The sequence below is a fragment of the Eupeodes corollae genome, chromosome 3 (assembly GCF_945859685.1).
Source record: "Eupeodes corollae chromosome 3, idEupCoro1.1, whole genome shotgun sequence".
NCBI lineage: Eukaryota > Metazoa > Arthropoda > Insecta > Diptera > Syrphidae > Eupeodes > Eupeodes corollae.
The window spans coordinates 117,629,952-117,655,061 of record NC_079149.1 but is presented as its reverse complement, the minus strand read 5'-3'; the positions used below and the strand labels follow the sequence as shown (position 1 = coordinate 117,655,061).

The 25,110-nt window shown below is 33.2% G+C and overlaps 2 protein-coding genes across 2 annotated transcripts in view; both read right to left on the bottom strand.

The window, feature by feature from the left end:
* Nucleotides 1–2,595, bottom strand: part of LOC129949391 (S phase cyclin A-associated protein in the endoplasmic reticulum) — a 91,214-nt gene extending 88,619 nt beyond the window's left edge. Inside the window, exons 1-2 of the mRNA XM_056060825.1 lie at nucleotides 2,318–2,595; nucleotides 1,943–2,141 (exon numbers count right to left, since the gene is read on the bottom strand). Of these exons, the coding sequence (XP_055916800.1) occupies nucleotides 1,943–2,039 (97 nt within the window). The 5' untranslated portion in view covers nucleotides 2,040–2,141; nucleotides 2,318–2,595. The remainder of the gene's footprint in view (nucleotides 1–1,942; nucleotides 2,142–2,317) is intronic.
* An 11,418-nt stretch (nucleotides 2,596–14,013) lies between these two features.
* On the bottom strand, nucleotides 14,014–17,458 carry LOC129950186 (ETS-like protein pointed). The gene is made up of 2 exons (XM_056062034.1): nucleotides 17,326–17,458; nucleotides 14,014–16,751 (listed from the first exon to the last, which is right to left on the bottom strand). The coding sequence occupies exons 1-2, from the start codon at nucleotides 17,326–17,328 to the stop codon at nucleotides 14,820–14,822; spliced, it is 1,935 nt and encodes a 644-aa protein (XP_055918009.1). The 5' UTR covers nucleotides 17,329–17,458; the 3' UTR covers nucleotides 14,014–14,819.
* Between the last annotated feature and the right edge of the window lie 7,652 nt (nucleotides 17,459–25,110).

The window sequence follows — 25,110 nt, the reverse complement described above, 5'->3', positions numbered from 1 at the left end:
GAATGTTAAAAGCCCTCAATATAATTACTTTTAAATATTAAAAAAGGTATTTCCAGGTCTAAACCCAGCCTGGAACTTCCTAAGCAAGTTTCTGGTCTCAATCCAACTAACAAGACGCTTATGCATCATCGTTGTAAATATATTGTAAGTTGTATTTTAAAAAGGAAATCCATCTGTAGTCAGCTGCATCAAATAACGATCCTTTTTTGTGCATTGGAAATATAATAGCATCTCGAAATTCATCTGGCGACAATTCTCTCTCCAAAACTGTGTTACAAAGTTTTATAAGGAGTTCTTTGAGCATGATATAATATTTAAAAAGTTCCACTGGAATACCATTCGATCCGGCTGCTTTTCCATCTTTAAGCGTCTTCAAAGTTTCTTCCAACTTGCTAAATGTCAATGCACAGTCCAGAGAGTCGACTACGAATCCAAGTGCTGCGAATTGCCACTTTGTAGGCGTTATTACAGGATTTAAAAGAAACTTGAAATGAGAAAGCATTTCATTTGAAGACAGTTTTGTGGGGATAGTAAAACTTTTCCATTCAGCTCCCTAGCCAGTTTCCAAAAATCAGGGGAGTTTTTACAAGATGCTAATCGGTCTGTTTGCTTTTAGCGTATTACTTCTTTTTAGTCTTACAAAGCTCTTTAAACTTCTTATTGGCCTCTATTTAATAAACATGAATAATCCTTGAGTGGACTTACGGAAGATCCTCAACCACGCAAAGGATGTTTTACGAGCTATTAGATATTCTTTTTCAATCCAGGGTAGAGTTCTTTTTTTGTATTTTTTTTCTTTTAGTTGAATCCTTCTAGTGGGTATGAGGCTTTTACAATCCGTTCTAAGAGGGAAAAGTCCTCGATTTGAAGTGATTGGAGTTCAAATTCTAGATATTGTCGATACTCCTGAGCCTTAGCCTCTTTAAATTTCAGTTTGGGCAGGAGTCGCATAAGGGATATTTCCACATCATGCTTAGTTTGAAGTTGTAAGGTGGTCTGAATATGATACTTCACTAATCTCAAAATCTTTCACGACGGTTCCCAATCTTCTCCTATGATAGCATAATCGACCACTGATGTCCCTTGGCCGCCCACAAACGTTAAATATCCTGACGAGTCGCCGGCACTGGTTTCATTAAGTATGCGCAGACCAAACGTATTACAGAACTCTAATAGTATCTTTCCTCGTGCGTTTGAGCAAGGATATTTATATTTTCCTTCCATCTTACACTTCTTCAACGTTAAAATCAGCTCGAGCTGTCCTGTTTTAAAAAGTCAATCCATCTTCTTTCCTTAGGACTCCTTTTTCTCTATGCACCGGCAGAGAGAAAAACAGTGTCAAATACCATATAATGTGCTGCAATGGACTAGCTCATCTGTTTCCATGCGAGCTAGGCGACCTGCTCTATGTAGTTTACCGAACTTAAATCGTTCCTGAATATCTACTTGGAAGTGGGATTAAGTCCAGCTCACGATTCAGGTATTTTCGAAATCATCCAACTCTAAAAGTTTTCGTCATTAGTGTTCTCATACAAACTATGGGCCCGATTAATATCTTAATACCTTCCTACCTATTTATATGTTTAAATTTTAAAGCCTGATTTTATATCACACCTCCTCATATGTCTTCATATTTTGGTAGCTTACTTCTGTTCTTAATCCATAATCTATTCGCGTGCTAATGTTTAAATCTTAGGATTGTTCAAAAAGTAACGAATTTCCACTTCAAAATTTCAAACTAAAACGAAAAACGTCACACCCAATATTATAACCCATTGTAATCTGGTACCACATTTTCCCATTCAGAGATGTCGCTGCCTGTCTCCATATAAATGAAGACCAAAAAAAACATGAATGATGATAGCATACCAAATTGGGAGGAATAAAAAAAGTTATTTGCATTCAACTTTTTGGAAGAACGATCTTTAGATTTGTATCTTACTCTCATAAGGTGTTGTTTCATTGTTTGAACTTATTTGATAGGCCAACAAGTTCTTAGCATCCCGGCCCTCTTTGTCCAGCACCTTTTTCATTTCCATCTTTGTAGCTAAGTTGTCCAAAATATATCCAGACAGATCGAGATGTCTCTAATATAGCACCACAACGAAAAGCACAAGCACTCTGACGCTGTCCAGCGAGGCCTGCAATAAGAAGCATACAAATGTCTCATTCAAAGAAAGGAATCAATTTAATTGAAAAACACAAAAAAACGAAAAGAAATGTAAAAATAAAAATTATTTCGGAATCTGTGTCAGCGGCAATTTTGTTAAATGGCAAACGATTGGGTGCATGCAGGAGAATTTCAATTATTTCATACCAGGTGGTGGGTGGTTGGTTGGTGGTGGGATATAAGAGAGTGGGTGAGTAGAAATGGTTTTTCAATTTTCAATGAAGTAATATTTTTTTGTCTTATTAAATTGTTGTCTGTTATAAAAGCACGTTGGTTTTATTCGTTGCAAAACGATTTTGTTTATCTGGACACAATAAATTACATTATACAATGTTTTTTTTTGTAATTTTTTAATTAGAAATTTCTTTGTTTATGAGAATAATAAAACAAATTTTCGGTGCTCGGTTTCGATCTCGCGAGACAAACAAATTTTGTGAGGAAAAACTGCAGCGCAGCTGGTTAAAATGTCAGAAATGACAGATGACAGAATTTGTTGTCAGTGAGGTGTTGGTTGAGCGATGTTATATGGATGGGGTATTATGCTTCGTATGCACCGATGTCGTTTTTATTTGAAACATGTGTTCACTTTTGTAAAAATGACAATTCTGATTGTGAACAAAAGAGAAAATTGACTTTCATTCATACAAAATATACTCAAAACATCAAATGGGCAGTTGTCATTTTTTGTATTCTAATTGTGAGTAGTGTCTTCTTTTTAACAAACATTTTTCTTTATTTTTAAATGGAAAATTTGAAAAATACAAATACATTTCTCATTTTTTTTTTCCAATAAGAGCTTTCATTTGGAATAGCTCACTATTTGGGAGCCTGTTACATGTGAAGCTGTCATCATACTTATTCGCATATACCAACATCACAGAATCTTGGTGGAAAATTTATGTTGTGGTCCGCAAGAGGCTAAGTTCTTGTTAGCGACGCGGAATGAAGTGCTTCGAATTCTTCAACACGTTTTCAAGAACAGCGGTAATGTTTTCGGCAGACTTGATTATTTACTAAGCCGGTGGACTCGAATTTGGTCACCAAATGTTGAATTGTCGATTACGAAGGACGACTATGTACCTCATAATAGGGCGCACATCATAACTACTATTTTGACAGAAATTAAAAGAGACAATATGGCCGACAAGAGCTGTCAAAATCAAACCGAACCTATCCTGGATATTCTAGTGTGGACTAAATATTGTTTTGTTCGATTTGTATCGATACAAGCTTTGGCCATGGATTTTTAATTTAAGATCACTTTCAAATACATAATTTTAAAATACAGACATTTAAGGTAGAGTATTTTGGTCATTGAGTATGTATTTGGTATTTGACAAGCACAAACTATTTTACGAAAAATAAAACTTTACATACTTCAACAACGCATTGATCTTATTACTAATCACCTCAAAAATAGCGCATCGTACTAAAAACAATCGCAATTTTGCAATTATTGAAATTTGAATGTGTTGTTACTCGAAAAGGTGATCAAAATATCAAACCGAAATATTATGATAAAAAATCTTATCTTATGAAAAAAATTGTTAATATCACGTGAAAGTTCCATGTCAATGTTCCACAATCGATTCATGATCTTAAAGATCGAATTCATGAAATTAGCGAGAACAACTATATCCGTGGTATACCTTCCTCTTGATATTTATACATACTCGTACATAGATGTTTATAACGGAATCCGATGAATGAGTTGCGGATGAAAATATAATGATTTTTTGATACCTTGCATATGGTGCTGTTTTGCTTATCGGATACTATTTAGTTGTGATAATGTATTCGAATAAGGTATAAAATGTTAGTCAGACATGTTCTTTTTCAAACATAAGAATTAACACAATTTAGGTCTTTTATATAACATATCCTGGACCAATTATATTTGGTTATTATTGGTTTTCATCATTGAAACCTATAATTTGACTTTTTTGGCAGGTCATTAAAAATTTCTGTTGTTGAAGAAAATTTCCTGATTGAAATCCAACGAAAAATGTTTACTGTCAAAAATCTGTCATTGGAATTGCGTGTAATTGCAACAATCGTATCCCTTTTGAACATAATATTATCATCTGCTTAGAAAAAAAAATATGTTCAGTCCAGAAAAGAAAAAAAGAAATGTTAAGCGAAAAATAAGTACTCAATTAAACTTTTGTGATTTACGATCGATCAATATATGTACATATATGTATGTAACTTTCATTTCTAATAAAAGGGAGACACAGTCAAATATCCGTTCAAAGATTTGTTCGGATTGATTTCAATGATAGCTAGAATTGGTCCCTTAATTTCATATAACAAGACTTTCTAAAAATTTGATTAATATAGATCTTAGTTGGATTTTGTTAAGAAAAGTGTCCATTTTTCACCTTTAAACACTTTTTATTTGTGAAAAGATCACGGAGCTTTAAAAAAAAATGTGTTGTTTTTATCATATATATTTCGGAGGACAACATTTTAACATAGAAGTTAGCTTAGAGCTGGATCAATTTGCTCAGGATAAAATGACAGAGCAAATCGAAAGAAACGTTAAGCGAAGCCAACTTCAAATTTAATTGATTTGAAAAAAAATTACAGTTTTGTCCTCAAGTGTGTTTTCTGAATATATCAATAATCAGACGGCTAGTTGATCAGAGCCAAAAAAAAAGAAAAACGCCAATGTAGATAGATTCAATTTTAACAACCTAACTCAAAAAAAGCCCGAATCATTCTATTTTTGTTTTACTGACAATTTTGGCATTTTTTGTTGTTGTTAAATTTTAGTTTTCTTTGCTTAAGTTCAAGAAAGTGGACTATTTACCGCACCTTTGGTTATTTTGCTTACAGTATATTTCCTTCAAGGTATGTAGATTGGGCTCGGTTTATGATTATAGCGCATTTAAAATCATCATTTTCTAAAATTCGAAGTAAATTGTCAGTAGTGGTCTCATGCAAACTATAAGAACCAGTCTTATGCCGACTTTTTTTCTTTCAAATCTACAAGGATTCTATTTAAATCAAACCTTGGACCTCTTACACAGTTTGTTAGCTTTTGTGCTTTCAATCGAAATCTGCTGATAAGATTTATCTAGACTATATGCGAATTTTTTGTTAATGAAATTAAAAAAAAAAATCATTATCTTATTTTAAAAACAAAATTAAATAAGCGGAAATAGAAGAAATAGTTTGTGCATTCAGTTAATTTGTTCGAACGGTTTGTAAAATTTAGCAGCGGAATCGAGACAAACCATATACAATTTTTAAGATTCGATTTCTCAGGAATTCCCTATCGCATAATTTAGAAAGAATAAAAATAAATACAAAGCTATTTGGATTGCTTTGTCAATCCGACTGAGAAAATTCAAATGTAAAACTTAAAATTTTTTTTTACCATAAATAATAAAGTCTTATTCTAACTTCAAGGCGATCGGTTGTTAAAGTTCTTGATAAAGATTTGCAGTGCAAGAAAAACTAAGACGGTCAACAGAAAGTTTGAGGCCCACGATTTATTTTAAAAACTTCACTTTTGAAAAAATAAGCTTGAAAGAGTTCTAAGACGGGTGCAAATAATAATAATTATTATTATTATAAGCTTTTATTTGCCATTATTGATATTTTGTACAATATTTATTAACATTTTTGTTTACATTTTCTGTTTTTTTTTTAATTATTACTATATAAATTGACATAATTTGTTTAATCAACTTTAATATGTGAGCAAAGTTTGAATAAATAAATGGACGCGTGTAAAAATTCTATGATCTGGCATAAGCCTCTCCCAATGTTGCCCAAAGATCTCTATCTTTTGCGTCATTGTACCAACTTTGTCTTTCTTTATAATGTATGTTATAGACGGATGCAATAGAATATATTAAAGTCTCAAAGTATGAGACTTGGTTTACGAGCGTTTTTTAAGGATAAACGATGTGGTGTACAAATTTATCAAAGATATCCCACTGTGATCCGACTTGCCCTTAGACCATTAGACCTTAGACCTTAGACCAAGGTTTACACCAATATGCAAGAAATAAATTTAAGTTTTTGAAGTACAGTATTTATAAACAGATTCTTATTGTTTTCTTTAAACTAAATTAGCTTAAAGGCAATTTACCATTTCGAAATCCTTGTATATGGTGATAAAGTTTAAAAAAATGGATGAAATCTTTTTTTGAATCGATAGTACGGTCCATATAATTTAATGTTTGCAGATTATTTCATGCAAATGTTGGCCTTGACTGCGCCTCAAATGGTATATCCGCTCAGTCCAACGCTTAGCATACTCTTTCCAACATTTCGGCCGGTTTCTCAATAATAAATGCTTCAATGTTATCTTCCAATGCGTCATTTGGGCTTGTCTGTATAGAAATGTGTTTTAACCTAGCCTTACAAAAAATAGTCTAAAGGCATTAAATCGCACGATCTAGGCGGCCAATTGACCGATCCCAAACGTGGAATAAAATGTTCACCCAACTCGCCTCTCAAAAAGTCCACTGTTGCGCGTGCTGTGTAGCATGTGGCACCGTTCGTGTTGAAACCACATGTCATACAAGTCAAGCTCTGCATTTTGGGCAAAAAAAAAGTTGGATATCATCTCACGGTAGCGGTCACCATTCACAGTTACGTTACGATTCGCATTATCTTTGAAGAAGTACGGTCCAATGATGCCACCAGCTCATAAACGGCACCAAACTGTCACTTTTTTGGCTAATATTCACTTCAAAATCGACAATTCTGCTTATATACCCATTGAGCCAAAAATGAGCTTCGTCACAGAACATAATTTTTCGGTAAAAAAGTGGATCTTCGGCCAACTTTCCAAAATCCCATTCACCAAAAATTTTACGTTGCAGTAGGTCGTTCGGCTTCAATTCTTGCAGTAGCTGTATTTTGAAAGGCATCACACCTAAATCCTTCCCCAAAATTTTCCACGCTGTTGAGTAACAGAGGCCCAATTGCTCTGAACGGCGACAAAACGATGGCCGATACAGCAGCAATATTTTCTTCAGTTCGCACTCTACGTAAGCGTGTTGGTGGTTTAATGTCCAACAATGTAAATTTGATGCGAAATTTAGTCACAATAGCCCGAATAGCCGCTTCAGTGGGTCGATTAAACTCACCAAAAAATGGAAGAAGCGCGCGATGAACTTTCTTAGCAATTTCCATAATAAAATTCAATAATTTGCAAGCGTTGTTCGTTTGTAAGTCGATTCATGGTTAAATTATAGACCAAAGTGAAGATGTTTGGCAGTGAAACAAAACATGGAACGCGCGTCAAATGTTTAAACCAGTCTTGCCAAAAAGATAATAGCTAAAAAATAACTCCCTATTTCGAAAAAAAGTTATGGAAACAACGATGGAAGACCTCATAACGATTTTAATGAATCTTAACACTTTTGAAATTTAATACAAATGTAAAATTTCAACTCAACTAACAAAACAAATAAAATAAAAAAATACTTAGTTTTGGAGTAGTAGACTTTCAGACTTTAAAATTAGTTTTTAAGATATTTTAAAGTATAATGAACTGAAAATCAAAACCCTATTTTAACTTTTGAATGATAAAGTGAAAAAACAAGTTAAATAATGAAATTTTATGACTATAATCTAGACACCTGTTAGCCCAGAGTAAAAATAAATAAATTAGGTGGCGCAACAGTCCGTTTAGAACAAGCGCCTAGTGAGTTACAACTATCAACCATTCCTGTGTACGAGTATTGTTGCCAGGAATGGAGGGGACCTACAGTTTTAAGCCGAAGCCGAACTTCTAATTTGAGAAAGCACTTTTCATGACAAGAATTACTCTTGGAGAATTTGTCAATTCCTCGCAAGAGGCAGTACCCGTGCAAAAAAACTTTAGATGGCACAGGCAGAGTTTGAACCAAAGACCTCCTCGTTAGCCCAAAGTAGAATGTAGCTAATATTAACCTTCTACCTTGTAAACTGTTGCTAATGCAAGACGCTGTGAGGAGGGCAGGCACCAGGTGGAATAACATCAGAAAAACATCTGGCCAACACTCGATATAAAACGTTCAAGGTGCTTGCTCCCTCTAAGCAGATCGCATATAAGCTCGATAATAGGTGTCATAACCGGACACTGTCTAATAGGATAGCACGCCACGAGACGGCGTATTCTCAAATGACTTTTGCAGAAGCTGTATGGGCGAGGAAGAGGAAGAAACGGTTTTTCATCTTTTCTGCACATGCCCTGCTCTAGCTCGAAAACGCAAGAATTACCTAGGAGAATTCTTTTTTAACGATCTAAATCATATCGGTATAATCAGCCTCTCACGTTTCGTAAGGGACTCAAGCTGGTTCCATTGAGCTTAGGAGGAAGCCTCAAGATTCATGTGGTATCACAATGGGCCATTAAACTGGCCTAAGTGTGTCCGTTTCCATCTTGGACAGCCACTATAACCTAACCTTCTAGTTATCCAGACCTTTTAAAAGAGCAAGTAAGGGAGACGTGGAAGAGAATATCAATACTAAAATATTTTATGTCGTATAAAATAACAATCAAAAGTGTCTTTAAAAATGTCTGATATTAAAGAGTGTTTTTTAAGAGATAGGGATCTGCGTCGGTTTTAAATATAAAATACTATATTAATTAATTATTTAGACCTTAGAACCTATCTTTTCTAGCCTGAATTTTTTTTTAGTATTTTGTAAATGTTAAATAGCATAGCACATTCTCTGTTTCATTATTTAAAAATTAATAATGCTAAATTAGAGTATTAAGCAATTGTTTTGTTTTATAATTTGCACATACTAAAAGAGTTATTCCTGCCCTACAGTGCAAGTGTTAGGGATATAAGAAAGGATTTAAGAGAATATATCTGTGCACTTTTGTCTGTACTAAAGATTTAAATATCAAAATGTGAGGAAAAAACCGAGTTGAGTAAAGCATTCCCCGTTCTCGATGTGCGGTTAAAAAAGAATCTCTATACATGATAGTATGTCCGAAATTGAGCTCAAGGGTTAACTGATGGATATTTCTTAAAGTTCAATTATTACTGATAAATTGTTTAAAAAAATGTGAAAACAACTTCGGCTACTTGGATAGCAACTTACAAAAATATAAGTTAAAAATGTCATAAAATACCTACTGCGACGATGTTGAGCGATGTAAATGTTTGTTACAGTTTGTTGCTTTTCACTTTCAAAACTCTATTGGGTTCTCATTCTACAAGACTAAAACTCTGCTGGCAAAAATATGCACTTTCTATTCAATACAAATCCAAATCAATTTATACCGTCGTCGTCGGAGAAATTCTAAGCACCTAGCAGCAATTTTTGCATCAAGAAAAAACTATACGAATTCAAATATATTAGAATAAATACTTCAATTTTAAATATCAAACGACTTATTTTGCAGGTTTTCTTTACATTTTTTAAATTTTATTTAATAAAATATGGGAAAATATTTATAACTGAAAGAATGCATTCGTTGAAATCACTTTGAGTTTGGTAATTTATATTTTGCAATCACCAATCATTTGAGATAAAAAACATTGCAATCATGTGTGTCTCCATTCATTTGACTGCAATCATCAATTGATTGCATTCATTTGAGATTCCATGAGTTTTTCATTCATTTAAACTCTTTTTTAAAGTGTTTTTTATTCTTTTGAAGTTTTTGCATACATTTCAGATATACCTAAGCCAACTTTGTTTGCATAGGAACACGCCAATAGTTGCTTAAGTCAATTTCTAATAGGTAAACTTATCAAATCTAATAAAGGCGGAGCCATACTAAACTACCTACCAAATCAATTTTTGTTTTTTGTTAAATTGATTATAAATTTTACTTAAGATAACCTACACTTGAAATAATAATAATTTTATAACAAAAAAATACTTCTATTTTGTTCTTTTTGCACACTATGAACAACAATGTTTGTATGCCATAAAAATTAAATTCCAAAAGGTTTGAGAATAATTTTTGAGTATGATCAAATCATTTAAATTTTGGCTAATGAACTTATATGGCATTTGCAAAAAAAGAACAAATTCCATTGGTAATAAGCAATTTGAAATCAATCATAGGAAAAACCCTTGAAATTTGAAACATCATTGTTTCCGATGGCTTTTTGTGTTATCTTAGAATAAAGTGATTTGAATTTGTGTTTAATTTAATATATTTATTATCTTTTCTTCCAAAAAACAGGAAATACATATCTCTCAAGTGGCTATACACTAAGATTTTTAAATAGTTACCTAGCCAAATAGGTAACAGTCTTAAATTATTGATAAACAATACCTAATATAATTTTAATCAAATCATATAGAAAGCATGTTGTTATCATTTTTACTATTAGTTCCGGAAATAATAAAAGACATATTGTGTACAAATACGTTATTTTATAATTTTAAATTTTAATCTTATGATAAGTATCTTTGACAAATTTGAATTCAGATAAAAGAACACTTGATTAGGCTTGAGAATTTTAATATTTTGGAAGATACTAGAACACTAGAAGTACTACCAAATAATTATTATTTTATTATTCAAGCCATTTTTAATAATAAAAGGATTTAAAATAATTGCAGCAGTTTATTAAAGTTATATTTCATTGAAACTTTTATTTTCACTGCAAGAGCTACAAATTTAGAGAGTTCTCCAACCAAAAACTTGAGTTTTTGATATAATTTGTATGTGACAGGTCTTGCAAATTTGGTAGTCTTAACTGGTGGTCATTTTGTCAGCTGCTAAGTCACAATTATGTCAGCTGGCAAATTTGGTTTGGAATTTCAAAATAATCGAGATCACCTAGCAAAGCATAAATTCGGTTTAATGGATACGTCAATGAACAACGCTTCCTTGACTCCGTTACATCGTCTAGAACGTTACAGTCAATGTTGACCGCTACAGATCTATGTATGATTACTGACTTTTTCGTTCACCTATTGATAAATTATTTTGTGGAGAAATTGATGTGGTTTCAACAAGACAGCGTAGTGCAACATGTCACAGCTTGTGACACAACTGATTTATTGGAGGAAACATTTGTTAACCGTTTAGTTTTAGTTTCAAGTTGCGGACCCATGAATTGGCTTTCCAGATCGTGGTATTTATAACCGTTGCTTAACTATTTACTGTCGGGATACATAAAGTCAGTAGTCTACACCGATAAGCCCGAATTGTGGATATACGGCATCAAATGTTCAAAGAATCTTAGAAAATTAAGCCTCCAAATTAGTTTAAGTGCGTCGCCCGTCTTGACAGTCAAATGCTTGAAATCATAATTAAATTAATTATTAATAAAAAAAACATCTTCGTTTTATTTACTTTCAAAAGTTAAAACAATGGGTGCATGTCTAGTTTTGACAAACGACCATTTTTTTAGAGTCCTTGAAATAAAAAAACTGGGCAGGTTCAGACAACATAAGGGACTTCATTTGCAGTCAACTTCATTCTTTGAAAGTAAATTTTGACCAAGGCAACTAATTAGTTTTTCAAGTATCATGAATTTCAAATTCAGAACTGTACTTTGCAAATCACTACTTTATGTTCATAGTAGAAAAACTACCAAAAACATTATCGTGTCAAGAACATCCCATATGCAAGGTAAAAATCACGATTTATATTTTGTTTTGTAAAGAAATGATCCTTATTTCTTTTCCCAATTGACAAGGAAACCATTTACAGAAAACATTAAATGGAGTTGTGCAGAAAATAAATAAATCATAGAGTAATAAAATCCAGCTTTTAGTTGAATGAAAAGGCATGATCAACTCTCATTTTGATAGAAGTATACTTGACTTAACAGTTAAGGAGATTTTTCTTGACTAAATTTCCAGTCAACTTTTGGAAATTGGAGGGTAATTCGTTGGCAGCTGGCCAATCAGAGGCTAGAAACTTGCCTTACTTTCAAGTTCCTTATGGCAACTGAACCTGCCCATTTTGTTGGACATCTAAACAATCGACTGTTGTTTCGTTCCATACTCATTCACTCTTATTATAAAAAGTAACTATCTACTCGTACCGATTGATGTTTGATAGAATTTATCATTGAAATAAAAATTTGTGTTGCTATTGTGAATAATTACAATTGTTTGTTTATTGTTAATATGCATCTTTTATTTATCAATAAAATTAACAACAAAATGAGTTGAACAGAACTTTGTTTTGACAAAGACGATGAGTTATATGATCCTTGAACTATTTAAAATCCATCCATCCATGCTCTCTGCCAATTTTTTTAATTCTGTATGAATGACCTAAGCTCTAGATCAATTTTCAACAGCTAATTTGGGTTGCTTACTACTTAAGTATTTCTTTGCAAACAGAGTAATTAATAATTTTATACATTTTCTTATCTGACTTGACTATCCTTATTATGCAGAGACGCATAATAATCCCTAGCATTAGGGAGGGTTTGACAGGAGGTGTCGATGCACATTGGTTTTGAATTCTAATTCTTAAATATTGCAATGACTGGGAAAGACAGAGTGTGGTAGAATCCACATTGGCGTAATACTGCTAAAGAACGAATTCTGTACTTGATTAAATTCGAAGGCGAATTTGAAATGTCATAATGTTTGTTGGCGAGTTGAAATCCGATAGCCTTTTCTGGCGGATTCACAGGCGAAAGGGTGTTAATTACTATTCACTGTTCGATTTCTGGATTCTTTCTTGATTGTTATTATATAAAAATGTGAGTTACCTTCATTTTTATTTTATTATATTATTAAAATAAAAAATTTCGAATAAATCGTCACAAATTTTACAAATTCAATCAAAACAAAACAAATTTTGTTTGGAAAGCTGTCAAATTACTGGAATATAGGAAAAAAAAGTCAAACCAAAAGTGTCAAATCACTGGAATACAGGAAGAACTATTATAGCTTCGCCTCGAATTTGTTAATAAGGAAATAGGACGCGAGTCGAATTTGAAAAGTCGAATTTAAAACGATCCGCCGCGATCCTCATAATCAGGCCCCTGGCTATTTCTTTGAAGCAGAAACACTTAAAATAACCATCAAATTTTTTAATAATTTCATAAACTAACAATATTGGAAATTGACAACCAAACTCGAATTTAAAAAAGTGTTGTGGAAAACATCAATTCATAGTTGATCGGATTATGAGCCCCCGCTTATAAATATCTCAAGAATTTCCTTTCTAATTAATAATCTTAATTTATGAATATTACCATTACCAGTTTCAGCACAGTATCGACTGTCCACCATAATTATCAAAGGCCTTCAATCCTAATCCTAAAACCATTTTCCTAGGATACCAAGACAGAATTGATAATTCGAAGTTTTTCTAGAAAACAATTTGCCTAATTTCATATTTTATCAAGGCAAAACTTTCAACTTTTTGTAGGCAAATAAATAAATATTGATTTCAAAACAATCTGATTGCAGACGTTCCCTACATTTTTCGGTTCCAACGTTCAAAAGTATAATAGAATCACTTTTAAATAGGTATTTTTTTAAGCAATAAAATCATAAAATAATTGAGTACTTTGCATCAAAAGTGGGGTAGGTACAACTTTAATCGTTGGTGGGAAATAAAAAATAACTTTGAAAATCATTTATTACTTTACAATTAATTGTTTTAAAATGATACGGTATTAAATAATTTGAATGTTTTCATAGTTTTGTAATCATTTGCGAATTCTTAAATTTGGATCTGCTCTTAAAGACTTAATGTATGGCCTTGCTTACCTTTTAAAGCAAGATCCTCAATTGCTCTTATCTTAATATCATAACCTGCATGAATTTTCAAAAAACAAAATAAACTTAATCACGGTCTCATTGAATACAAAAGCCTTCCATCTTTTCAACTACAAAGTTTCCAAAAATCCCAAAAATAAACTCATTTGTAAAAAAAGAACTTTTGTGTGTAAAATATTTATTTCTTGATTTATTGTCAAAAAAATTGTATAGATACAGAAAACATTATTCTTTTATTGGTTTTTCTTTTTTTGTTGTATTATTATTTAATTAAATATAATTATGCATTTATTTAACGAGTCTTTCGGAAGCCCCCATTCATTTATTTAAAATTCATCATTAACATTAAAAATATATAGTTTTACTCATTTTGTTTTGTTTTGTGGTTTTTTTCTTGTGTTTGTTTGTTTTTGTTTTATTTAAAATAAAATTATAAATATTTATTTATGTATATATAATATATATGCAGATCATTACACATGTGTAGTTTTGTTTTTTTTTTGTAAAAAGAATTTTGTTTTTTTTATTTTGTTAAATGTTTTGTTTGCTCATTTGAATGAATATTTTGAAACAATTTATAATATTTGTTTTATTTTTGTAGATAAAATATATATTTAAAAAATAGAATTACAATATTTTTATAATAATAATTATTATAATAGAATCTCTCCTAATTGTTAGGAAAATATATAAGACACAAACAACATTACAAAATACATATAGATATGCCTATTATACATAGAAACAATTATTAATTAATTAATCAAAAAATAAATTATCATATTTTAATAATTAAAATATCTAAAATAATTAATTAAAAAAATTTAATTTAAAATTTTATACTTAGTATTTTTTTGTCAAAAATATTTTGGGATAACAATTTGTGCACATTGTTTTTTTGTTTTTGTTGATTATTAATTTTTTAAATTCTATAACAGCTCTTAAAGCTTCTTTTTCATCTTTAACGTCTACTCCTTCAATCATCAGCATTATTATCTGTTTTAAGATCATATTTAGCACACAATTCCTCAGGCGAAAGGCCTATCAGATTCTGTAGATCGCCCACAAATCGGTAGACATAGCGCTTGCCCGCCGTCTTGTGGATGATATTCTTATCGTAGTAGTACCGCAAACCACGACTTAGCTTCTCGTAGTTCATTTTTGGTTTATTCTTTCGGATGCCCCATCGACGGGCCACCTCATCCGGATCGGTCAATTTGAATTCCCATCCATCGCCGGTCCAGGATATGAAACTTTGGCAGGTTTTATCCATTAGCAGTTCAAGCAAGAACTGCCACAGTTGAATTGGCCCCGAGCCAGTGAAGCAAGGCACTCCACCAGGAGCCGTCGGGTAGCCACCTCCACCGAGGCCTTTTTCCAAGCCCATCGAACTCATGTACGCCGCCAAATTGTGCGGACTCCATTGGTCGGGCCCCAAGTTGGGCTGATGAGATTGAGACTGCGGATGATGACTGCTTTGGAACGCTGACGGAGGCGGTGGCTGATGGTAGGACACAAAATCTGGCGGTGGGTAATTGTCGTGGTACCGTGGCCTTGCGTACGGATTGTACTTGTGCTCTCCGAGTATACCCGAGTAGTAGTCGGGTCCTGGTGCGTGGGTTGAAGCCGAACCGCCTCCCCCTCCGCCCCCGGTGTCGAGTTGATATGACGGCGGCGGCGCATGGTGAGGATGATGATGATCCATCATCGACGACGTATCGTGGAAACCATCATTGTTACTGAGACCGGGTTCTTCTTTGATATGGTGGTAGAGAGGAGCACCTGAATTATTTGTTGCACCTCCAACAGCATTCATAGCCATGTGCATGTAGCTGAGATTTAACGCAGCCGAGTTGTTGTTGTGCGAGTAATCCGAAGACCCACTTCGTGGATCTCCATGAGCAACTATTGTTGACCCACTACTATTGCTACTGTTACTACTACTTGTCGTACTGTTGTTGTTATTGTTGTTGTTGTTATTATTGTTGTTCGCAGCCACTTGGTGGTGCTGTTGTTGTTGTTGTTGGTTGTTAGGTTGGGGAGTATGTGAGGAGATTTGTGAATGAATTCCAAGCCCCACTCTCTCCGACTGGGATAGTTGTTGTGACATTTGTTGCTGTTGTTGTGTGGGATGTTGTTGTTGCTGCTGCTGATGCTGATGCTGATGTTGGTGTTGCTGCTGTTGTTGTTGTTGTTGAGACGACAACGATGATTGTGGAGGTACTGGTGGTGGAGTGCCGCTATGCGACGTCACAGATGCTCCAATCACCGTCCCACCATGCGAGGTTGAATGAAAACTGCTATTATCACTAGAAGAGTAATCATGTGCGGTTAATCTTTGATTATTATTGTTACCTAAATAATTGGCTATTTGGTCCGATCCACAGACTGACGATGATCCACCACCACCGACACCACCACTTGTCATATTATACACAGCCCCAGCACCATCTTCACAATCCTTTTGCAAAATCTCCAAGTGCTCCCACAGTATATCCCCTGTGAATGGTGGTGCTATTGCCAGAAATCTCTCCCGGCCCAATGCCACCATCGCTCGACCAGTCATCTTCATAAACGGCTGGATATTCATTGATTCCAATGAGAATTCCTTAGTGGCCCAACTAAGCCAATAGATCACATGATCTTCAGTCCATTCGCGTGGATCTTTGGTGATATTACAATTTTGTACTTCTTTCTCCCACGATGCAAAGGATGCCTTCAGCACTTCAGCGACTTTCTTATTCGTCCCGGGGGTGAATGGCGGTATCTGAGCCGGTACATCCAACGATGCTTCATGATCTGACAAATCCGATAAACTACGCAACGTCGATCCATCTTCATTTGTGGGCAGCGACGATGATGAGTCCTGATGCTGATGGTGCTCCTCTTTAATGAATACATTCTTACCCTGAACGAAATTCGGTAGAAATGTAACTTTACGATTCTTTTTCAATCGCATTTTAGATATGTATTTGTTTTTTTTTTGTGATATAAAAATCAATTTTTTAAGTGAAGTTCTTAGTATAGTTAGACTAAGATACTAAGATCGATCTTTTTACTTATTTTTAGTAGAAGTAGTGTATGTGGTGCGTATGTACAGATTTTACGAAAGATAGTGTTTTATACGTTTTTGCCCATTTATATTCTTTATTTATGTAAACAGTAAACAAGGATAGCAGTTGATTGATCATCGATGCAAAATTAAACAAAATTTTCTAATAGAAAATGAAATTGAAAAACAAAAAATCAAAAACAAAATTTAAACAAAAAAAAGATAGAACAAAAAAAGTTGCAGAGGTATAAAGGTGTAGGAAGTAAGGAAGGAAGGAAGAAAGAAAGAGAAAAGAAAAAGTGTCAGTGGGAGAAGTGAATTTATTTTGTTTTCTCTTCGTTTGAATCGAAGGTTTGGAAAAACTTTTAATTTGAATTTGAATAAAAATGAAAATATTTAAATTATAATAAATTTACAAAAGGCCACACACCATAATATAGAGGAGGCAATTGCTGCTGCTCTTGGTCTCGGTATTGCTTAGCTTCTCTTTCGCTCTCGTTGTCTCGATCCCGGTTGTCGGTGCGGTGGATGTCAGCTTCTTCAGCTTTACCCCCGTGGCGACGACGATGACGAGACGTAGACAAACGTTGGACAACAACGACGAGTACGACGACGACGATGATGATGATCGTAGAAAAGACGATGAATATGAAACGATCTATGGCGGCTCTTATAGCTGGCGCTCCGCCACTCTGCTCCACTCCGTTCCGCTCTCTCACTATCTCTCTTTACAGTCTTCTCTATTTTTCACAATCAACCAAAGCAAGGCACTATAGCAATTGAGCAGCGCGTATAGATATGTATACGTCCGTCCGTCGGTAGGTAAGAAGAAAAAAAAATTACTTCCTCTTCAGTTCATTCATGGATAGAATCGATCGTGTGTATAGAGTTGTAGAAAAAAAAAAGAAACACACGAATCAAAGAAAAGTGTAAAAAAAAACGACAGCGACGAGGAACGAGAAAAGGCGTTCAACAAGTGATCCTCCGGATACGGCAACGGGCAAAGGCAACTACACTACAACCACAACGAGTACGAAGCCTATTATCGCAGCACTTGCGCATGATCCACATTCATTCTTTGGTTCTTTTTTTATTATTTGATGATTTTTTTTAATTTACAGATTTTTTTTAAATTTCTTTCATTAATTTGCACGGCAAACCGAACTACGACAAGAGAATTACGCACTGATTCATAAAAAAGTTTTCTGCTGCTGCTTCTGATCAGCTTGTATCTAAAACTTCTCTTGCCTCGACGACGACGTTATGCACAGTTATTTTATTTTATCATCTACAAAATTCAAGATTCCTCCACAGCACAGCACAACACCAGAGCCGAGCACAGTTTCTTGATTACGATTATTTTTTGGATTTTTTGAATGCAATTGGTTTGAAATTTTCAATGAATTCTTTTGTATATGATTTTTTTTTTCAATTTAAATCTTTTTGCACTTTCGATTTGTGTAGATTGTTTGAGATTTCATTTAATTGTGTCTTCTGTTTTAGTTTTCGAATGTAATTTATATTTATTTGTAGTTTTTAGTTTAGTAAGATGGTCAAATTTAAAAAATAAAACTTAAGCGAACAGACAGACGACGGCGACGACGAACAAGTACGAGAACGACGGACGATGAACGGCAACGGCGATGGCGAAGGCGAACGGAACGACGATGGCGAGCAAAATGATATTCAACATATATAAATTCAACACTATTTGATCGTTCATCTCTTTCTAACAACTACAATATTGAGTAGGCAATATATACAATTTTTGACAGTTCACTTCCGTTGCAAACCAAACAAGATAAAACAACAGAAAATGACGAGTACAACGAGTACGGAATGGAGTACGAAAGAGTGATGAAAAAAAAATGCTATTTCAAATTGAAAACAACATAAGAAAAAGGAAAAAAACAACTAAAAGAAAAAAGCGCACCTGACATCAAATAAAAAAATACTGCTAGCTCGCTTGCACTGCAATATTTAAATTGGCCATATGGGATCGTTTCGTTTGTGTTTTATCATTATCATCTTCTTCTTCAACTTCATCATCATCATCAACATCATCATAGGAGAGAACACAGGGTTGATGTTTAGTCAGTTTATTTTTTTTTTATTTTGTATTATTTTACTTTTATTACTTGTTCCTATTTTCTGTTTTGTATTTGATGAGAGTGAAATGAGCAACAGCAAGTTACCACAGCGCAACGCTTTGCTTTTGCTTTGCTTTTTGAATTGAATGGTGGTGGTAGTGCGGTGGTGGAATTTTAGCATTTATAATTCTTTTTTCCTTTTTGTGTTCTTGTTTGTTTTAAGAGTATATTTTTGTTTGTGATACAAAATTAAACACAAAACACCCGCATCAGAATGGTGGTGGTTGGTTTTTTGGGGTTTGCTTTGGTTTAGCATTGTTTTGTTGTTGTATTTTGTCTGGTGGTATTTTTACTTTTCTTTGTTGGAAAGATGGAAAATGATGACAGTTGGGAAGGGTGCGATCGTTTATGTTACCATACAGTGGAGTAGAGAAATAATGTACTTGTTGAAATTGGGTGTTTTTTATTTGTTTTTTTTTTCCTCTTCTCTGAATTTTTGTAGTTTTTAATAAAAAGTTCAAACAGTTTGATTTGTATATGAACATTTTTGTGGACATAGATAATTATTGTATTTAAAGGAAACTTAAATAAAAGAAAATACCTATGAACTTTAAGTCTTGATTATGTTAAGGCACTGATCATACTTTAGGTATTTAAAAAATGTAGGAAAAATATGTGCGAGTGTTTTTAAAAGAAGAACTAGTAATTTACCCCCATTTCGTAACTTAACATGACTATTACCAGCTTTCGAAAGGAAGTTATTGTAATCGGTCTGATTTGAGTTGAATATTTTGACATATCTCGACGTTTCAAGGTCCCTAGAGTCGAATTAAAAGATGTTTAGAAAGATGTCTGTGTGTGCGTATGTACGTACGTTCCCAAGTCCGAACATTCAAGAAGTTTTTTTCGTAGTCCATAGCTCAAGCACCATTAAGTTATCGACTTCAAATAAATTTTGTTATACAGATAATAAGCAGAAAGGTGCAGAAAGGACTCTCAAAAAAAATTAATTGGTGGACTCTCGAAAAAACTGAAAGGTGAACATTTTGGTTAACCCAAAATATCTCCGGAACCAATAACGCGACTTGAATTAAATTTTATATTTTAAATTCTGATCAAATATCTTTTCAAAAATACAAGATATTGGCTTCAAACTAATTTTACTAACAGAAAATATTGTTGTTAACACCCAGTAAAATTTTGAGAAAAATCGAATTGACACATTTTCTAACAAAAAATAAAAACCTAAACAAAACATTGGTAAAAATTGATTTTCAACTCAAATATCTTTTCAAAAATTAAAAATACTGGAATCAAACTAATTTTATCTCGCAGAAAATATTTTTTTCAAAAGTCAGTAAATTTCTTTTATGAAAATCCAACAGTCAGTTTCTTCATAAGAAATAAAATCTACAAAAAAAAATGGTTTTTGACTAAAAATCTCATTAACAAACATAGATTTTGAAATCAAATTATTTCATCATATTCAAAATATTGTTGGTAATTTTTAAATTTTAGAATAATTATTCAACTGACAACTTTATTTTAACAAAACACGTAAACCAACAAATCTTTTAAGCAAGACAAATCGACAGACGGGATTGGAAGTTATCAGTGTGGTGGCATTCCAGCATCTTTTTTGTAATTTGTATTCTTCTTTGACAGGTTTAAAGCTGGAAGATGAAAACCATTTTTGGTGATATAACTTATGATGATTATGATTGACTTTTTTGACAACTTAAATTGATGTGATTGTTATTGAACGCATGTCAAATATTTTATATAGAAATAGCCAACTCTAAAGAAAAGTATATATAGCATAAAGAAATAGGGAAAGAGAGTATACGTTAAGCTATTTCCTTTGTTTAATTATTAAAGTGATTTTTCAATTTCGAAGTCGTTTTAAAGAAACAGCAGGTCTATGGACCAGTCATCGCCCATTGAAAGGTAAGTTGATGTTTTCATAGTTAAGAGGACTTGAAACTTTAAACGAGTTTTTCTCAAAACTGTGTTTTTCAAACTATTCTCTTTCGTATCTCAAATACGGCTTGACCCAATGACTTGAAACTTTATGGGTTGGATTCAGCATGTAAACGCATAGAATAAACTATCGAATCGAAAATCCAATTTTTGGTATATTCATTTGATGATAGATCATTCCATGCACTTAGGTTCACAGATTAAAACATCGTTTACTTTTTTTGATTTAGATAAGCCAATCGTGGAGGAAGTGCGAGCCCATTTTTTCGAGGTGGAGTTGTTCACACCGGTGTAACTCGTGTTCTTTACAATATTTTTTGATAATAAACTTAATAAAGTTGTATCTATTTACTGGTCATACAAAAAAAATCCTTAAAATACAGGCCGTCACATGGGATGACCCCCTTAAGAACCTACAACTTCAGTGACAGTGCAGACAATATTGTCAGATCTTATAATATTATGGTAGATCAGTCAGTTTTCTGAAAATATATGCCAAGGTGAGATGATAACCAAATACTTTAAAATTGAAAAGTGCCTATTTTGGTCCAAAAAGTTTTAGAATAGTATTGACAGATGATGAACTAAATTGATTTAATGGAAAGGTTAGTTACTTATAAGATTGACGAAATTGTCAGTGTGAATCCCACCAATATGTTATTGCAAACATACAGGTTTGACATTTGCAATGCGTGATAGAAAGCACTAGTTCTCTTTTTTTTTAGAGTCAGTGTTAAGAATACTTTGACAAGATCAGTTCGCCAGATTTTGAACCGGAGGCGAATAATCCAAAATTATTTTTTGATTAAACGAAAACCGAGGGAAGTAACTTGGGAATAGACCGGTAAATTTTGTTCGTAAAAACGGAATTTCTGTATGTTAGTTTTTAACTACATATATAAAAATTATAAAATGTAATTTCTTGTCTTAATACTTGCGGAATCTTAAGGAAAGTATTGCATTCCTACAAAGTTTAGAATTTGAGATTTTAATCAAACAGTTTTTTTTAGAAAGGTCGAAAAAGTATGTCCACTGATTCCGTCCTTCTGTCCGTCTATCCTCGCCTCTACGGCCCAAACTATTTAGTCAATTAAGTTCAAAAGCGGGAAATTAAGATTTTAAGCAGATTCACTTCAAACTTTTTTTCTTGACTTTTTTTAAGATCAAAATAACAGCAGACTCCATACAAATATTTCGATTAAAAATCAAAATTCGAATTTTCTCAAAAACGAACCGATAGATTTATAAGTAAGTAAGTAAGTAAGTAAGTAAGTAAGTTATTCATTTATTAACAGTTAAATACAATAGTTTGTTACAAAATTTGAATCTTAAAGCTATGGCTTAGCCGTCAGCCTGATTGGCAAATTTATATTTTAAATTTAATTAATGACTATAAATAAAATAAATTTTCAATAAATTCAAAATGGCAGGTATTTAAATGTATTCAGATATTAACAATTTTCTGTATTTGTAAACTGTTTTCAAGAAATTGCTAAGAGTTTTCCATTCACATTCGTTTAAAAGTTGTACAGATTCTTGTAATGTTAAAGTGGGTTTACCAAAATGCATAATTCTTTGTGGTCTGAATATAGGGCATATACTAATAATATGAAAGCAGTCTTCTTTTGCTTTAAGGTTGCACAGCGAACAGAATTGGTTAAAGCTTCCATTATAGGGGTTCCCATTGAGGTGAAGGACCTCGCACCTTGCTTTGAAGATTATAGATATCTCATCATACCTTAACGAATCATGGAAGTAGTTCCTTTGTTTTAGATTGTAATCCAATTGGCTGTATAAGACTCTGTTATCAGACTCTCGCGCCTTAAGGATGAACATATCACGAGATGCGTCTTCATTCTTCTGAATAATGTTGTAGAGATTTTCTTTCAAATTGCTTAAGTTGTTAGTGTCAATTATTAAGTTTTCACCACAAGCGTTACCAATAGTCTGCCATTTTTTATACCACCAGTCTTTGTTCCTTAACTCATACAAAAACAGTTTCTTCGAAAGTCGATATTCTTCATAATGACTACATAGCTTAATTATGAAGTCAGCTTGAGATTTCAGAGTGTTGGTTAGGAGTTTTGGAAGGCCAGTTTCCAAGTAAATACAATAATTTGGTGTATTTTGTGGCAGGTTAAATAGTTTCTTCAGAAAATTTCTTTGGAATAATTCTATTTCCTCGTACTCATCTGCACCCCAGACTTGAGAAGCGTAGCAAAGGGTTGATTTGACAACTGAATTAAATATCTTATGTTTTGAGGATAAAGTGATTCTTTTGTTTGAAAAAACATTTTTCCAGGTTAGGTTGATTAAGCTTTGTGAGCTATTGCTTTTCTCGGCTAGGTGGTTCTTGAAACTAAAAGTTGAACTAAGTCTCACACCTAGGTATTTAATTTCTCTCACGGTTTCTACAGCTTGTCCATCGTAATACCACTGTCTGTCATTATGATTTCTTGAATGTCGCTCGAAGACCATCATTTTCGATTTTTCTGTATTTATAGATAGATCCCATCTCTTGCAGTAGTTTGACAAGCGATTTATCATCAATTGCATCTGCTCAGGTGATTCAGCTAGTATGACAAGGTCGTCTGCGTAGAGTAACACATTGACTAAAGTACCAGCAATTCTGACTCCACCAGGTAGATCATCTACTACGTCGTTTAAAAAGAGTGAGAACAATAATGCACTGAGGAGACAGCCTTGTTTCACACCAGAATTAGTTCCGAACCACTCCGAGTACGTTGTACCATCCCAAACTGCTGCATTAGTATCCGTGTACATTTCTCTAATCACTTTAATGAATTTTGACGATATACCAAGTTGCGACATTTTGTAAAAAAGAGCGTCCCTGTTAATAAGATCAAAGGCAGCTTTGAAATCAACAAAGAAAGAGTATACTTTTTTGTTCCTGGCTTGGAACGCTTTAACAATAGATAGATTTATATTAAATGATCTTTAAAATGTATTTTCTTCAGAACTTTTATTATATTTTATAATATTCCTTTTTTCAGAACGGTACAACATTTCTTTTGTAAATCAAATATATAATGTATATTAATGTATATGTTAAAAATTAACTTTATAGAAACGTTCAAAAAAACTAAAAATTCTGAAAAACTAACGGTATATTTTTTAATTTTAAGTTAATAGAAGCATGTTTGAAGTGACTCTTTGGAAACAGGAGCAGGTGATCTGTTTCAATTTGATTTTGTAAATTATTTCACTCTAAATCCCTGCAAATTGTAAATTTATCAATTCAAATATTTCTTCTGAATATAAACAACACTAGGAAATTTATGGTAGCGCACGAGTACCCGTTGTGTGATAGTAAGTGCGTAAAACTATCACGCTAGATGTCTTGGGTTCAATCCTTACTTACATAAATTTTGGAATATTTATTATGTAGTGAACATATTGTATATTATGTATATTTAGAACTGTAACAGTTTGTAAAAATGAAAAGAGGATGCTTTCACATTATAAGAGTATATAATGAAGCCGTATTCAGGTACACAATTATCTCCACAAGAGCCGAATTTTAACAAATGCCTTAGCTCATCAAGAGTTAGCGTAGAAAATGCCTTTGGTATTCTTGTTCACCGTTTTCAAGTTTTGCTAAAAATGCTACAAATTATACGCAAACATAAACTCCATATATCAAATTTTAAATTCACCAAGAATGAAATTTTTTTCAATGCTTTGTTTTGCATAAGGCCGTTGCTCAGGGTCAAGTTTCTAGAACGAACAAGCCCAGTACTTTGCATGGATGGTTGCATCATCTTCATCGTCATTTTTATTTATCGACTCAAGCTGGGCGCAGGCTTGTACCATAAAATCTTATTTGGATTGCTGCATTTAGGCCGGATTTCCTCAAACAAATTTGAAAAAAATTCTTTACATACAAATATGTACTTACCTCTAACGCCGTAACATCGAAATCTACTATTGAGACGCTTTCGGAACCCTCTACTTGGTTTTGAAGAAAATACAACTCGTAAAAATACCATAAGGAGGGAATATAAACATCTTCTTCTCCAGATTTAAGGGAATCGGCTACTTTTTTAAGCTCCCGACACGGTAGTTATTTTGTTTTTAATTGTGGCCATGGTATCGTCAGGGTCAATTTCTTTATACTTCTCGAA